The sequence below is a fragment of the Volvox carteri genome (assembly GCF_000143455.1).
Source record: "Volvox carteri f. nagariensis unplaced genomic scaffold VOLCAscaffold_28, whole genome shotgun sequence".
In the NCBI taxonomy this organism is placed as follows: Eukaryota; Viridiplantae; Chlorophyta; class Chlorophyceae; order Chlamydomonadales; family Volvocaceae; genus Volvox; species Volvox carteri.
In genome coordinates this window covers 832,485-848,808 of record NW_003307571.1, presented here as the reverse complement: position 1 = coordinate 848,808, position 16,324 = coordinate 832,485, and the positions used below count along the sequence as shown (strand labels likewise).

General features: G+C 52.3%; 1 protein-coding gene across 1 annotated transcript in view; it reads left to right on the top strand.

Moving 5' to 3' along the window:
* VOLCADRAFT_105416 (uncharacterized protein) overlaps nucleotides 1-11,766 on the top strand; it is a gene marked incomplete at its 5' end in the record, with an annotated part of 18,253 nt that extends 6,487 nt beyond the window's left edge. Inside the window, 20 exons of the mRNA XM_002952233.1 lie at nucleotides 708-855; nucleotides 1,044-1,103; nucleotides 1,498-1,654; nucleotides 1,905-1,990; nucleotides 2,276-2,431; nucleotides 2,671-2,782; nucleotides 3,367-3,434; nucleotides 3,653-3,673; nucleotides 3,746-3,910; nucleotides 5,427-5,580; nucleotides 6,004-6,247; nucleotides 6,610-6,865; nucleotides 7,148-7,231; nucleotides 7,590-7,786; nucleotides 8,501-8,675; nucleotides 9,046-9,291; nucleotides 9,754-9,834; nucleotides 10,562-10,639; nucleotides 11,294-11,606; nucleotides 11,690-11,766. Coding sequence (XP_002952279.1) covers nucleotides 708-855; nucleotides 1,044-1,103; nucleotides 1,498-1,654; nucleotides 1,905-1,990; nucleotides 2,276-2,431; nucleotides 2,671-2,782; nucleotides 3,367-3,434; nucleotides 3,653-3,673; nucleotides 3,746-3,910; nucleotides 5,427-5,580; nucleotides 6,004-6,247; nucleotides 6,610-6,865; nucleotides 7,148-7,231; nucleotides 7,590-7,786; nucleotides 8,501-8,675; nucleotides 9,046-9,291; nucleotides 9,754-9,834; nucleotides 10,562-10,639; nucleotides 11,294-11,506 — 2,701 coding nt within the window. The 3' untranslated portion in view covers nucleotides 11,507-11,606; nucleotides 11,690-11,766. The remainder of the gene's footprint in view (nucleotides 1-707; nucleotides 856-1,043; nucleotides 1,104-1,497; nucleotides 1,655-1,904; nucleotides 1,991-2,275; nucleotides 2,432-2,670; nucleotides 2,783-3,366; nucleotides 3,435-3,652; nucleotides 3,674-3,745; nucleotides 3,911-5,426; nucleotides 5,581-6,003; nucleotides 6,248-6,609; nucleotides 6,866-7,147; nucleotides 7,232-7,589; nucleotides 7,787-8,500; nucleotides 8,676-9,045; nucleotides 9,292-9,753; nucleotides 9,835-10,561; nucleotides 10,640-11,293; nucleotides 11,607-11,689) is intronic.
* Between the last annotated feature and the right edge of the window lie 4,558 nt (nucleotides 11,767-16,324).

Sequence of the window (16,324 nt, the reverse complement as noted above, 5' to 3'; positions counted from 1 at the left end):
TGGTGTGAGCTCTTTGCGCTCTTTTTATTGCGTGAGGTTTTTTGAGCTTGGTGACCTCCCCAGCCCGGGATGACTCGTCGGGCTCCCGGTCGCCCAGGTCCTGGTTGCGAGCTCTCTGAGATGCTCGGTTCGTTCGGTCGGCAGGAAGAGCCCCCCAGTTGCGACTTCGTTTATGTTAGGAGACCAACGGGCATAGATCCCGTCTAGTTGGAGCGCCAAACAAGCGCTGTTGCGTGCCGGCCGTCGTTTCCCGTGCGGCCTGACCCGGGGGCGGAGTGCATGAGACTAACCAGCCGTATGCACCCGCCCCCCGCGCTGTGCTTCGGCCCTGGGCCCCCGGCTTTTCAGCCCACAGTGTAATCAACGTCATACATACATACATACATACATACATACATACATACATACATACATACATACATACATACATACATACATACATACATACATGCATACATACATACATACATACATACATACATACATACATACATCTGTAGGCGCAACACCTTACGTATGTACGCTCATTTGCGTGGACACATGAATGCATATAGATAGCAAGGGAAAATCCTTCGCTGAGAAAAGAGCAATCGCAGACGCACAAAACACACGGCACATAGTCGTACCTCACCCGCCGTTACTCCTCACACACCCCCGGCCCCCATTTTCCTCCCCCTTGTTCTGTTTCCCCCGTCTCGCAACTCCAGTGCCACTTCCAAGCACAAGTTTCCCGTCAGCAGCTGGATTTGTTCAGATCACGGTAAACGTGTGTTTTTCTCCGGAACTGCCTACCTGCCCAAGGACACCCCAACGGGCATGGTGGAGGAGCGCAAGGACGACCTGAACACGCTGCGGGTGGGTGAGGGTGAGGGTGAGGGGGCATACATACAGAGGGAAAGGGTAGTCTCGCTCTCTATCTTGTTGTTGACTTCTCCCTTACCTTGGGCTCCTCCGTTGGCGCTGCCCTGTATCTTCTGTCCCCTGCTCCCACCTCCTCCTCCTCCACCTCGCTTTCCCCTTCGTGGACCATTCATTGTGTTTAGGGCACCCACGCAAGCCGTGATGATAAGCGGAAGGAGACCGACCGCATCTATTGGTACCAGGTTGGTTGGTTGGTTGGTTGGTTGGTTTGGTTGGCTGTTGGGCAGTTGGTTGGGTAGTATGTCCGTAAATTGGCGGGTGGGACAGCGCCAGCCAGATGGGTCGGTTTGCCACATAAGAGTGCTCATGTACAACGCTTAACAATAGATGACTTAGTATTATGTTGACTTTGGCCATACAGATCATATACGTATATTTGTAATCAAGCTTTTCCCTCGTCCCCACATAAACACGGCCGGCACATGGAGGGAAAGGCAGGGTAGCCGGGAAAAGCGTCTGTAGGTTGCTTAATTCAGTAATAAGCTAAAACCCCTGCCACTGCCTCACTCGTACATATGTAACTGCACATGCCTAAATGACATACATGCACCCGCACACCTACATGTATACGTACAGACGTACAACGACCTCGGCACCAGCGATCTTAGTCGTCCCAATTTGGGAAATAACAAGGATCTGCCGTACCCCCGCCGTATCGCCACCAACCGCGGTAACGAGGGGGATGGCCGGGAGAAGGCACCGTCTGCGGGCGAGGAAATATGGTTGCCGCTTGGTACGTGTGTGCGTGTGGATGGGTGTGTATGTGTGGGGGGGGTTGGGCCCTGAGCCGCCTAAGCATGTGTACATTAACATGCGTGTACATGTATATATGTATGTGGATGATTTAGTTATCCGTTGAAGTCGCCGACCTAGAGGTTCGCGCCAACTATAACGTACTTGTATGACTTGTCTTGCTTGCTTGCTAAGCTTGTTCCTTGGGCACAGTGGCTTTCCCCCCACCCCACTCTTTCCCCGCCATGCAGACGACCGTTTCGGTGCCGAGAAGAACCACGAATTTAATGCAGGAACTGTACTTGGAGTCGTAACAGCCGCCCTCACAGTAATCGCGGTAAGCGCAACAAGCGCCACACGGCCTACACCATTGCATAGCTTAGCTGCTTTGTTTTTTGATCAATCTAAGCCGCGGTACAGGCCGAGAACTGGCCAAAGATTAACTGCACCGATGTGAGCTCCGTAGTCCAGCAATATGTATGTTATTGATCTTCACCAACAAGTTTATCTCCAAATGGGCCCGCCTGCGGCCATTAATCGCCGATAACTCTTCACCACCACTGCCCAGCCACTTTCCACTCCCTGCCCATTTCCCTCCTCAATCTTCCATGGACGATAACAGGAAGCTGCCAACATCAAACATCGCGCACCAATCACCGTACTGCCCAGCATAACCATCGGAATCATTAGGACAATTTTTGCCAAGGGTCTGCACTGCTTCACCCCCCCCTTGGACTACTTTGAGGACTTCGAGGATGCCATTGCAATGTACAAAAAGGTACGGTATCCTAGGATGTCGTACAGCTTTTTGTGATGTTGTACACGTGGGAAGCTAGGAAGGCAGCTCGTGTATGTCCTCAAGAAGCTTTACCTGTTCCTCGCCTTGCCGCCTCCCAACCCGCGCCGTCGCCGGCCTCCGAATGCGCCTAACTTCTTACCTCTTCCCCGCCCCCTTTTCCCCTTTCCCTTCCCCTTCCCGCTTTCCCTTCCCCCTTCCCGCCCCGTCCCCTCCTGCAGGCTAGCACTTCCGTCGAGGTTATGTTACCCACCAACATACACCCCCAAGGCACTGCTAATCCTGGCCCGGCTAGGAAGCTCAGAAAGGCGTCATCATTCAGATTGGCTGACGGTAAGCCTTGCAAGTGCCTGGCACGTCTTTAGCGTCTTCTCGTACATGGGTTACATGTCTTGTACGTGGGCTAGGTGTTGTACATGCCTTGCACTAAAAGGGTAATGGAAGGGCCGTCATTCTGTGTAATTACAAGAACGAGTACTCAAAAAGTAAATATCTGGCCAAAGCCTGAGCACTTCCCGGTCTCCTCCCCAGCTGAAAGTCAAATGTAAGGTAGCTGGTGGTGGTAGGCCTCCGGTGATTCTGTTGGCGGTTACTGGTGACAAACAGACCGGCGGTTGCTGCACCAGTGCGGTCAAGGTTCTCTGGTTCTCGGCCGCCGGATGGGGCCGAAATCCCTACTCCACCCCACCCCCAATCCAGCAGCGCAGCTATCTTAAATGGCATGGCAGAAATAAAATTTGAGGAAATATTAAACTTTTGTTGATTTCTGCAGTTTGACTATATATCTTCTCTTGGGAAATGGCGCCCCAATTGCCAAGTTGAACTTCCAAAAGTTTCTTTCTCCCCAACACCTGTGTTCTCATTTGATGTATTATCAAAACACGTACAAATACACACGCCCACGCACACCATGTCAGGTACTTGGGACTTCGAGTTGAAGAAGAAGGACGCGGCCCAGCTGGATAACCTGACAACCGAACAGCGGGTGAGGGGTTTAAGGGGGTTCAGGTGCAGCAGAGGATGGGCTGCCTAAGCTGCTTTATGTATCTGAAATTGCAACCCCTCATTCCACTTACTCCTACAACATAACCTCAACACCGCTTCCGTAACTCCCCAGCTCCCCCCCCCCCACACACACACTCCCCCGTCCACAAGCTCCCATGCAACCCCCCTCTCCCCCCTTAATCCCACCTGAGTCCCCAGGTCCCCGTCCAGCTGGGCTATGTGAGGGCCCCAGGCCCAAAGTCAGAAACTAATCCATCCCTTTCCCCAAACTGTCCTTTGCTGCCTGGCCAGGTGGGCCCACTGTACGGATCCGCCACCGGCACCCCTGCTGGGCACAGCGTATTCATCAAGGACTCCAAGCCCGGTGCGAGCGGGAAGAAGGAACGACTCGGGTCCAAGCTATGGGCCTTCCTGAACGGCAACACGCCAAGCGTTAACAACCTTTTCAACTTCAATGTGAGATATATTAATATGCACCACACAATCACGGTACCAATGTGGTCATGGAATGCAGTGTACGAGTCATGTAAACCAAGCAAAACATGGGCCAGGGTGGTCATGGAATGCAGTGTACGACTCCTGGAATGAGTGCGAAACATGGGCCAGGGTGGTCATGGCCTGCATTGTTGCATCATGGAATACCATGCGCAATATGACCTGGTCATGTTCCGCATATTTATGAGCAGGTACATGACCACCTTTATGACCTCATGGGGTCATAAAGTGCAGCCATGACTGGCTGGGGTCATATCGCGGTCCCATGACATAAATTGACATATTCAATCACATACATTTCATGTCCCCAACCAGTCATATCCTGCACTTGGCTTATGCAAACTATGAACTGATCCATGACCAGATCCATGACTTAATGACAAATTATGACCGGATCCATGACCACATACATGACCAAATCCATGACTGGAAAACCCGTCCATGACCAAGTCATTCCCTGAGTGGGTTTGTAACGTATACGTGGGGACGTTTACACGGCGTGCGTGCATGTGTGTATGCGTTTATGCAAGTGTTTTGCAAGATGTAAACTTGTTATGTATCCCACTGGCATTTGCTGCTATGTTGTGTTGGCTGCCCGTGTTCGGCTGGGGGGATGCTAGTACGGGCTCGCATGCGCTGTTGGCGTCACAAAAGCCAGGGGAGGGCGGCATTTCCTGAGAACCCCGCGGACATACAAGTTATAGCCCAGGCTACGTACATACTTACATATATGAACTGTTCTCACAGAGGCATACAGACATTCATTCGCCACATATTTCGTGTTTACAATCCTGTTGTTTGGAACACACGGATAGGTGCGGTGCCTCGGAAATGAAGCAGCCCGAGCTAGGGTCCGTAAGCTTACATATCACACACACATATGCCTCTCGTACACCGTACATATATCTCATACTAGACGGCCGCCGCTATCATTCGAGCACACATGGATTCATACATACATACATACACAGGCAGGCGGCTGGCAGAGGATAAGGCCGACTTCAGCTCCCGGCCGACCCGTGTTCAAATCCGCCTGCCAGCTCTTTGGGTGTTTGAGGAGTGTTGAAATGGGATGTGGCCCCCCATCATGTGGACGATGTAGGACGTGATAAAATCATCTTGTGAGCTGACCAGGAACTAAGTTGATGCGCCGTTGATCTGCTAGATTTGGTTGGATGCTGGTGGTGAGTTGCCGAACCCAACGAATACATTCTGAAGTCGGATGGGGTGACGGATTAGGGTGTCCCTCTAGCAGGGGAGAGCAGGGACTGCCCGGGAAAGGGGCCGCTGGCGAAGTTAACCACCCTGTAATAACATACATACACACAAATCTACCCCCACAACTCTTTCTGTCCTGTCGGGAAGTCGCCCATCTTCAGCCCTTCACCCTTGGGCCGCTCCTTTAACACTCACTCTCTCACTCACCCTCTTTTCCATTCTCCTCCTCCTTCCCTTTCCCCGACACACACACACACAGATTCCCCGCGTGCTAGATAGCCGCCCTAACGCCTGGCATTCCGATGAGGAGTTCGGTCGCCAGGCCGTAGCGGGGTATAACCCGTGTGTCATCAAGGCCCTCACGGAGCTCCCGGAGACCTTTGGCAGCGCCATTCGGGAGGAGCACGTCATCGGTACGAGCGACTGCCTGCCGGGGAGGGAGGAAGAGAGGGAGGGGGGGAGGATGGCAAACGCGGCGAGGATGATAGTGGTTTTGCACAGGTACGAGGGTGGCAGGTGGGTTAGGTATAGAATATTCTTTGTGCTAAGCTTGCACAAGGAGAAATCGTCCCGTTGCGAATACAGAAGAGAGCGGAAAGGGGGGCCCAGAGGCGGGTTTTGCAAGGCGGGTTGAGGTGGGGGGTAGGGAGGGGGAAGCGAAGGGGGGTAATTAAACATGGCCATGGCGAAATGCCTCCATAGCACATAGCACAAAGCTTTTGTCTCCAAATCGAATTTTACTCCCCCCCTCTCTCTCTGCCCCCCCTCACCGTGATCTGTCCACGGCGACCCCAAACAACCCCAAACCGCAACATGCAACCACCGCAAACACACAGGCGACCTGCAGGGCGATGCAATGAAGGACTTGGTTTCGGAGGCGAAGGCTGGCCGCAAGCCCCGGCTGTACTACATCGACTATTGGGATCTGTCGGCCATCTGGGCGTTGGCTGAAAGTGACCCTGCCAAGATTGTTGTCAAGCCTAAGGGGTTCTTGGGCAAGCTGCAAAATTGTATTCTGGGCCGGACCGACGAGGGCCAGGCCGTACAGCATGCCGGCCGCGCCATCCTCTACCTCAAAAAGTGAGCAACAAGTGGGCGGGTGCCGTACACTCTAGAGCGAGCCCTCCAAGAACCGCCGCAACCTCCACACGCAACTGGGACAGGTCCCCATCCAATGAACCCGCCTTGCAAGGACAAAACCCCAAGTACCTGGCATCAATCCCTTGTCGTTCATTCACAAAACCCCGCAGCAAGTAACAGCAAACTGCGGCAACACGTCGCCATCCACCACGCAAACTTGCCGCTGGCGTATAAAGAAATAAGCATGCTAACCATATGCATGCTAACCATACACAACTTCCATATACATGCAAACCAAAACCAACTCTTCCTAATCGGAAACCCGCTCACCCCCTCAGTCACCCACTTCCTGGCCTCCCTAGTTCAGTCACCCTAACCAGTAACCAACAAAACTTCTCCCGCTCCGAAATTTCCAGGGATGCTGAGGGCAACGACGTGGGGCTCATCCCCGTGGCGATTGAGCTGGCCCATCCCAAGACCCATAAGGGGGAGGACGGCCTGGCGCCCTCCGCCGGACATGTTTACTCCCGCTCCCAACTCTCCGCCGATCGCTCCACTTGGGCGGTGTGGCAACTGGCCAAGATGATCTTCAAGTCGCTGGACTCTTCCTTTCATCAGGTGGGCTTACGCACGTGATCTGCCCCCCTTTGTGTTAAGGCGCTATCGCATGTATGTCATGCTGTCTTTTGTGCATGCATATGACGTCTGTTGGATCGTGGATGTGGCATTGTGGATTGAAAAGGTGATATGAGAGTAGAAGTTATGGATGCGAGGGGAAGGATGTTGCGCATCTTGCAATGTGCAGTTGCTGGCCCTTCTGTTACTGGGCCCCCCCTTCGTAGGGCCTAAACCCCATGTATGTAATCCAAGACCCTAAAACCCTGAAACTCTTCCCTGCAGCTGATTAGCCACTGGCTCCGAACCCACTGCGTGTTGGAGCCCTTCTATATCGCCCTACGGCGACAGATCAGCGCCATGCATCCGGTACGGCATAATTTATAAATTGTACGGTATACGGCAATATTGTGTCTAATGAGTGCGACGTCTTGTAGTATTGCCAGAGGAAAACACGTACCAAGCGACTATTGCCTCAGCACGTCTCACTCTTCTACCTAGACGCTGGCATTCTAGATTACCTGGAGTTATGAGATGATCAAGTATATGCATGTTAAGCAACGTATGATTATAATGGTTATACTCTTGTCAGGATACCTGTGTGATCTCAGGGTGCAAGACCCTAAAACCCAACATTCGAGATTTTTGATTTCTTCCCCTCTACCCATTTTTTTAGGTTCTTCTCTTTCTAATTCTCTTGCAACTCCACTCCCTCCCACACACACAGGTTTACAAGCTGATGCTGCCGCACTTCCGCTACACTCTGAACATCAACCGCAATGCACGCGGGAGCCTAGTCAATGCGGGCGGTCTCATCGAGAAGTCCTTCTCTGCGGGGGCTTATGCCATGAGCCTATCGTCCATAGTGTACGGCAAGGACTGGAACTTCGCCACGGAGGCCCTTCCGGAGGATCTCAAGACCCGGTGAGTGCGTGTGTCGGTTTTCCTGGGAAAATGGGCGAAGGGGATAGGAAGGGGAGAGCCTGGGATCGGGCTTGGGGAGCACTGCTTAGATGAGCGCGATGTTAGATGTGCAGGGTGTTATAGCACCACAGGAGAGCCATCTCACCACAGAAGAAAACACCAAAGCCTCTCCCCACCGCAGGAGCAATCCAACGGTCCACAAAGCTAACCTTCCCAATCACGCCCCACCACTACCGCCAACCGTTAACATGGTCCCTTTCTCCCCCCTTTTGTTTCAATAAAATGAAAACCGTGCACGATAACCGACACACGCGTATACATACATACATACGCACGCTCACCTGCACATATGCATACACATACGCATACGCATACACTGTATGTATTAAGTAGTGGGGACTGCACTGTGTGGTGGCGTAGACCTACCTCCCACATTCTTTGCTGATTAAGCTGGTGTGTTCCTCGTCGTATATTACTTATGAATACGCTGATTGGTTCGCCGGATGGAATGCTATTAGCGGTTTTGGTACTCGTGTAAGCTCCATTCGCTCTTACAGTCGTATTAGTACACACTGTCCAAGGTGACGTCATCGGCTGCGTGTCCCAACCGCTCCCCCGCAACCCTAAGTTACTGTGAATCAGCAAGAGGCGGCAAACCCTCGACACGTGTTCTCCCCTGCTTCTGTTTGGGACTCTCAACCCTAACCCACACAGGGGCATGGTGGACGCGAACGGCAAGCCCTGGCTCGATTACCCGTACGCCACGGATGGCTTGGATGTGTGGAACGCCCTGACATCGTACTTCGACAAGTACCTGAGGCTGTACTACAAATGTGACGAGGATGTAGAGAAGGATGCGGAGCTGAAGGAATGGTGGTCCGAGGTCAAGGTGAGTTTTAGGGTTTTAGGGGCGGTTTTAAGTAGTCGGCTTAGTTGGGCCTGGGGGGTGAGAACGAGGGGGAAACCACCCGGGGCTCCCGGGGTTTTCGCACCCCTTAAGTAATAGTTCAAACACGCGCCTGTGAGTTTTGGGTTGTGTGGCGCTGCGGAAGGATGTACTGCAAGTCGGTACGGTCATGCATGGTGACAGGTGCGGCCATGTGAAGTATTTGTCATCTTCACACACCCGCATTTCCACGCGCGTCGTATTCGCATTCCCACCTATCCAGCCCATGCCCCAGACTCCCTTCCTCCTAACAGTCCTCTTAATTTCATACTCCCCTTCCGCAAAACACACAAACACATACACATACATACAGACCTTGGGCCACGGGGACCTGATGAAGTTCGGACTCCGCCCCGGTGGCGAGAAACAGCTCTGGGGTTTCGCGGGCGACATCACTTCCGTACAGCAACTCGTACGGGTGCTCGCCACCATTGCCTGGCTGGGATCGGGCCACCACGCGGCGGTCAACTTCGGGCAGTACGACTACACAAGCTTCGTCCTCAATGCACCATCATTGGTGCGGAAGCCCATGCCGGCGCCTGGGGATAAGTCCTGGGAGGTAAATGGGGAGAGGGGCTCTGTGGAAGCGGGTCTTGGAAAAGCTGTGAGGTTTCAGGTTGTTTAGGGAGAGAGGAGGAGGTGATCTGGGGTGATCGCATTCCTATGCTTCGATCTTACGAGCTTGTGTGTGTGTGTATGTGGTTTACATGGTCGTGGGTGTGTTCCCCGTACCTGCAAAGTGCTCAATACGAGGCGAGGGTTCAAGGGCTGCCAGATCTCCTTTAAGTACCATCCTACCTCGAGCTTGTGTGGTGAACGCCGAGATGGGAACCAGGGGGTTGTGAAAGGCGGGTGGTGTACGGCAAGTCGTAACCCAGGGCGCTGAACTCCATAAAGCCTGAATTCCTGCAAACCTGCACATCGTCCTTGGAAAAGCCTCAAAAGCAATACTTCCTAGAACCATCAAATAGCAGCATTCCCAACGCGCCTCCTGTAATTCCCCCTTCAAACGGTTTCGCAGAAGCTGAAACGGGCCTCTCTCGGGAAGAAGCAGGAAGCCATTATCATGACCTACCTTTCCGACCCGTTCACCGCCGCCACGGTACGAAGTTTGAAACTGTACGGCAAAGGATGATGTACACCGACCCTAATTAGTTTTGTGTGCTGCTTCAGATTTCTTGATTGTGTGCTTGCGTGTGTATGTGTTTATGTATGCGTATCTGTATGTGTGTATGTGTGTATATGTATGTATGCGCATACATGATGCGCTTGTAGAGGGGCTTAAAGGCCTGTGGCTAATGCATTGAGCGGTTTAGTGGTTAGCAGTCCACCTTCAGCGAACGATTCATTCGCCGACATATCCTGTAGTTTAATACAATAAACAGTATATCCCCTCATCCCGCCTATGACAGCAATTGTTTTGAGGGAGGCTGCTTCAGACGCCGATCGATCAACGTTGTCTCCTCTGACAGAGCGGTGTCTAGGGTGGTTTGCTTAATCCATACAGCGGACACTACATCCCTACACCCGCCTTGCATCTATGTCATTCCCCCCTCATCTATCCCCTCTTTCAATACGTTCTTTTCTCGTGTTGCGCATTTTAGGATATTAGTCTTTCTTGTGCAGTTGAGCTACCTATCTCGGACATACAGCCCTAGGCGGGTGCTTGCACCCTCGCCTCAGCTTAGGCCTTCTGAACTGGCTAACTAGTAACGCAACTCCGGAGAACAATACACACACACGAGCGCATATCACCCGTACCGCGCCACATTATTGTTCCCACAACCCCACAATGCTTGCCGTGCTCCCTCCGTAATCCCTGGGTACAGGTCGCCGCTACTGTCAAGCTGTTGTCGACTCATGCCCGGGATGAGCAGACCCTCGACGAGATGAACCCGCATCTGGTGGTGAGGATTTGTGTGTGCGTGTGCGTGTGTTAATTTGGGTGGGAGGAATGCTTGTAGGTAGGTTTTAGGAACAACAGGGAAGCAGCTTCCCCTGGTAGGCCTCCACATCAGCTGCGGATGATGTGGCTAAAGAAGGGGGGAGGGTGGGAGGGAGGAAGACCTGAGGCGAATTATGATGCGTAGAACCCAGAGGATGTGGATGACTGGGTGGGCTGTGAAGTCCGGAGATAAAGGGGCCCTGAGCCCAGGAGGACGCCATCCCTGCCACTGCTCTCGTCTGTGTCTCCTGCCGCGGTAATTGCTACTACCGCTAATTTTATTGCCCAGCTGCAAGCTCGCAACCCGATACTTGTAGCTGCTAGTGGTCTAAAAACATAGGATACACTTTGTTTTTTGTCGGCATGTGTCTCGTACGATAAGTAACGTACCGTACCAACCCACTGGGCTTCCAACAGTGTCAAACAGGCCGTTAAGGCCTGCTTAGCTCAGGCTGTTGCCGTTATGTTCTGTTTGGCCCTGTTTAACCCTGCCGAAAGCTCTATTGAGTTGGCAGGGGGTTGGGGGGTGGGGGGGGATGACATCGCTGTGGCTGGTACTACCTCACTAAAAGGCCGGTAGAGTTCTGAGAGAATCCTGGATTTCCCCTACCCACAGGACCCTGCTGCTTGCGAGGCGAACCAGGACTTCATCGAGGACATGAAGCGCCTTGAGCAAACCATTGAAATGCGGAACGCGGATTCGAAAAACTGGGCCCGGTTCAGGCTGGCGAAGGATGACACCGCCCGCCCGCTGCCGTACACGCTGCTGTTGCCAGGCTCGCCGGCAGGCGTTACCATGCGTGGCGTGCCGTATTCAGTTTCCATCTGAGGTCATGCGCAGCATGAGAGATGTTTTTCGGGTTGTCTCGTCCCACTGAGGACCTCTGGAGTCGTTTTAAAGTATGCAAGGAAGGGATGCAAAGCCGGAAGGCTCAAATTTTACACGTACATTTATAGATCATTCCGAGAAGTGACCAAAAGTTGCACCAAATCGCTTTTTCGCGTCTTGATGGTAGGTCCTTACCACCAGCCACTGATATTTCTGGCGTCTTACATAAAAATATATATTTTTTGCTTGCGTGCGGATTAGCATTTTCTCCGCCGGCGCATATGCATGCTTTTGTTGCATGGAGCTGATGGAGCGAGAGTGATCAGTACATTGCATCATATACGGCCGCGCCTAGAGGGGGTCGCATTTCACTCGACTTAACGGGTTCCAGGCCCTTTTCCTCCCACAACATGCAGCAGCAGGTTATGCGGCGTTTAGGAGAATACATACGTTTTGCCGAAAAAGCAAGAGGACGCGGGCGTTGTTGCACAGCTGCTGATATAAGTATATTGCATGAGTACTTGATCACTCCACCAGATTTGTCAAAAATCGGGTTCGGATAGTGAAAATGGGTCTTGGTGGTTTCTACGGCGGTTTTACCTGGTATATATCAGATTGTTGTTAATCGGATATGTCGATAATAATAATAATAATAGTACGTCGGCCGAGGCCTGGCGTGTGTTAAGGGGGTGGGGAACTGAGGGGCGGTGTAGCCGCTCCTGTATGCCCGCACCACCGTGGGAAACCGTTCGGGTTGTACCGGTTACTTGACTGTACCCTCCAGTACTCGCCGCACCCGGATAATCGTGCCCGCTGCTTCGATTGTTTGCCGGTGGAGGTGCAGGCAGGTCTTCTGGGCCTGCTCAGCGGACGAGCCGAGTCTGCACAGTAGCGGTTTTAGTGTGTTGGTTATCGTCCCAGTACTTCCCAGGGTGGCGACTTGCGCCTCGGTGTAGTGCACCGTCCAGCCTGCTTTCGTGAGTTCCTCTGTTAGCCGTGCATGCTGTGCGGTTTTCTGTTCGAGTTTGTCGGAGTGCTGTAGGTCACTGGTGTAGCCTACTTCAACAATGTATACATCGTGTTTGGATTTGCACTCCGGCCCCTGGTACCGTTTGCGCTTGGTTCTGTGCGCGGGGAGGTCGGGGATGAACATGATGTCTGGGCGGAGGCGACGGATTTCCTCGTCCGCTAAGTGTGGCAGCATCCATTTGGGGACGCGCGTCCCACTGCAGTACGGCGGGAGATCCTCTTCTTTACCGGCGTCCATAATCATGAAGCCACCACCGTGGTGGCCCCCGTTAACGCAGTCGGCAATAGTGCGCGTCGCTTGGTTATGCCGGTTGATGTACATGCCCTTCATGGTTGGGTGGGGGCACCCGCCGAGTATGTGGGCTCCTGAGTCGGGTGTGGGGCCGGTCGGGCCGCAGCTGCGGCAGATAGGGCAGTTGCCGTCTCCGCCTCGTCCGTAAAGTTTCTTTAGCTTAGCATTAAATAGCAGCCCGTATCGAGCTTTCAGTACTTGCAGTTTGAGCCAGTGTGGCATCTTTGCGTTACTAAGGAAGGAATTGCTAGATTTGGGGTCTAACTTCGAGGCGGTGTTACGCCATTTTTCAGTTAGTATTGTGTCGTTGGTATAGCCTGCGAAGGTACCTTGCTGGAGACGCTTATAAAGGCCTTTGTCCAGGTCACTAACGTAAAGACCAGTGTCGCGTTGTTTCAGCCAGAACACTTTATCGAACGGGGCATTGTCGGCCTTTTCAGTAAATGTTGCTGGGTTCTCACCTCGTGCGACAGATGTTGCTCCTTTGTCAGCTTTGTCATTACCATCAAGGCCTGTGTGCGATTTCACTTTCAGGAAGTGAACGGTTGTGTTCTGTTGGGCGCATTCGTACAGTAGGTCGGCGATGTCCATTAGTAAGGCTTTGTGCTGCACTGGGCTGAATCCGTATTTCGCTTCTGGAATAGTTTGGTGGAGGACACTAGTAGCGTATACCACAGCGCCTTTCGTCAGGAAATTCGTTTGGCGTTAGTAACGAATTTACAGTTTGATGGTTGGGGATCCAAAGTCATTCGTATCCTTAACCACTTAGAGCATGACTGGGGTGAGGAGGCAGTCGGGGGAGGCATTGATATGAGGGTTAGACGTTACTCGGCTTGCAAGCTTGATGTCGAAGCGCTGATGGATACCCTTAGGACACGTGTCAACGACGACTGGGCGAATGATAGGCTAGATGTGGACCCTAGAGTTTTCGTTACGGACGGTAGGAAGCCCGGCGTGAAGATGGGCCGCCATAAGCACTGGATGGGGCCACCGAAGCCGTACGCGGGTTATATCCCCCCGGCGCATCATCGTGCCCTAATCCGCTTTCGTTTGTGTGTCTCTGACCTGGCGGTTAACAGTGAGAGCAACAGGGCTAGGGAGCACCGCGTGTGCGCTGTGTGTCGTAGTAATGGTGCTATTGAGGATGAGAAACACTTCCTGGTAGAATGTCCGGCGATTATGTCTGCGCGTCAGAAGATCTGGGACCTCGGTGTGCCCGTCAATGCGAACATCCGTGATATCATGCAAGTGGATGATCAGCGTGGTCTTGCAAAGGCTATTTTTGAGATGTTTCGCTCCCGGCATGAGCACCTAACTACCTACCTTTCTCGGCGGTAATAGGCAATTGTGTTTCAGAGTCAAATTGACGCTGTTCTTTCTCATAAACACCCGTTTTCTTCTTGCGTAAAACTTTCCTTTTTTGTTGTTTGTTTTGTTTGCTTCGTTTACTTTTTCTCTTTTTTTCTTTTCCCTATCGACGGCGCTGTCAAAGCGGTTCATGAGCCTCCGGGCCCGCCCGGCCGTCAGGGCGATGGATTCAGGGCGATGACCTGGATCCACTTCGCCTTGCACTTTTTGATACAGGGCGATGGATGACGTACAACAAAGGTCACACTTGGCAAGAGAACATAAACCTGCCAACTGATAACTCTTCAGTATTCCTTTAATGTATAAAAGGAACAGAATGCTGCCAAAACAATCAGTGTTGGAAGACATAGGTGGCGCCGCAATGCTCACCCTCTGATCTACATAAAGCCTTGAGGAATCATAAGACATGATTGGATGGCGTCCCAGTAACTTTAGTACTCAGTCCGTTGCTGGCACAGCAAGCTGACGCATGGATGCGCGGGAAGCCCATGACCCAATCTCTTGCCGTTTCGGACATAGGGATCGTATAGGCTTAATGCCAGCGTCACGCTTTCAAAGAAGCGGACGTGGATAGCGAAGGCTCCCTATGCGCGGCAGCCTTTGATAGCGATGAGCACGCTCGCTAGTAGCGTGCGTCCTGTTACAGACGTGACGTATCGCGTGCGTCTTTTTATGCGTTCGTGATAAGACGCGAATACATGTTGCACTCAGTATTCATCATGTCCCATGGCAGCTGCATGTGGGAAACTCCGATTCTGCGTTCGTGGGTTAGCTCACCGGTAACACCAGACATGCATATCTACCAGAACTCACGACGCATGGTAGAATCATTTACTTATGGCCCTGAAACGTGTAGTTAGATCATGAGGATCATTAATCTAGGAGAGGGTCCTATCTCCATCGCAAAAATTCTCTCCAGACCACGCAAAATGACAAGGACACGAAAACGAACCCACGAGCAAAGTTCAGCAGCAAACGAGGATGGTATATCGAATCGATGATCCACTCGTTGGCCTCGTCAGGGTTGGGTTAGAAGCTCGCGCAACCCCGATGGCCAGGTAATGGACCTCTACTAAACACCACCAAAACTGAGCAATATCTTACCAACATTCATACAACGAACGTTCGACCTATGTTTCGCATCCCTTATGCCATGCAAGGGCGCCCATGTGCATGACTCCCACTCCATTCTTATAAAAGCCACTTCGTGTAAAGCCGCACCCCTTGCTTACAACAAGCAAATCAACGGTTTGTCCCAGCATTCTTCATTGAATTTAAGCCTATATGGTCCTTATGTCCGAAACGACAAGGGATTGGGTGATGGGCTTCCCGCGCATCCATGCGTCAGCTTGTTGTGCCAGCAACGGACTGAGTACTAAAGCTACTGGTACGCCATCCAAACATGTCTTATGATTCCTCAAGGCTTTATGTAGATCAGAGGGTGAGCATTGCGGCGCCACCTATGTTTTCCAACACTGATTGTTTTGGCAGCATTCTGTTCCTTTTATTCATTAAAGGAATACTGAAAAGATATCAGTTGGCAGGCTTATGTTCTCTTGCCAAGTGTGACCTTTGTTGTACGTCATCCATCGCCCTGTATCAAAAAGTGCAAGGCGAAGTGGATCCAGGTCATCGCCCTGAATCCATCGCCCTGACGGCCGGGCGGGGCCTCCGGGTTCGTTTGGGCCGTACGAGCTCGCTGAAGCTTGTAACATCCATCCATCCATCCATCCAAGGCATTGTGCTTGGAAATATGCAGTTTACTCGGATCGTTTACTGCTCTTTTGATAAGATCCAGTGAGGCTTGCGAGTCAGTGGCAATTGTTAAGGTGATGTTCACTGCCCTTTGGGTTGATAGAGCTACGCGTATTGCTGCCAGCTCTGCCCGTTGGATGGTATTCGTACATCCTTCGCCCGCTGGGTCGATGTGCAGCGTTTTTCCGGTGGGTCCACAGTATGCAGCCGCACCCAACTTGTTCTGGCCGTCGTTTTCAGCCGACTTAATACAGCTACCGTCGGTCCAGATGATAGTGTGCGGGTCCATCCTGAGTGGTACTTGTCCGGGAAAAGCTGCTGTCAGGCGCTGCTGGAGCATCTGTCCGTCCGAGTGGGGGGCTGTGGCGGTTGGT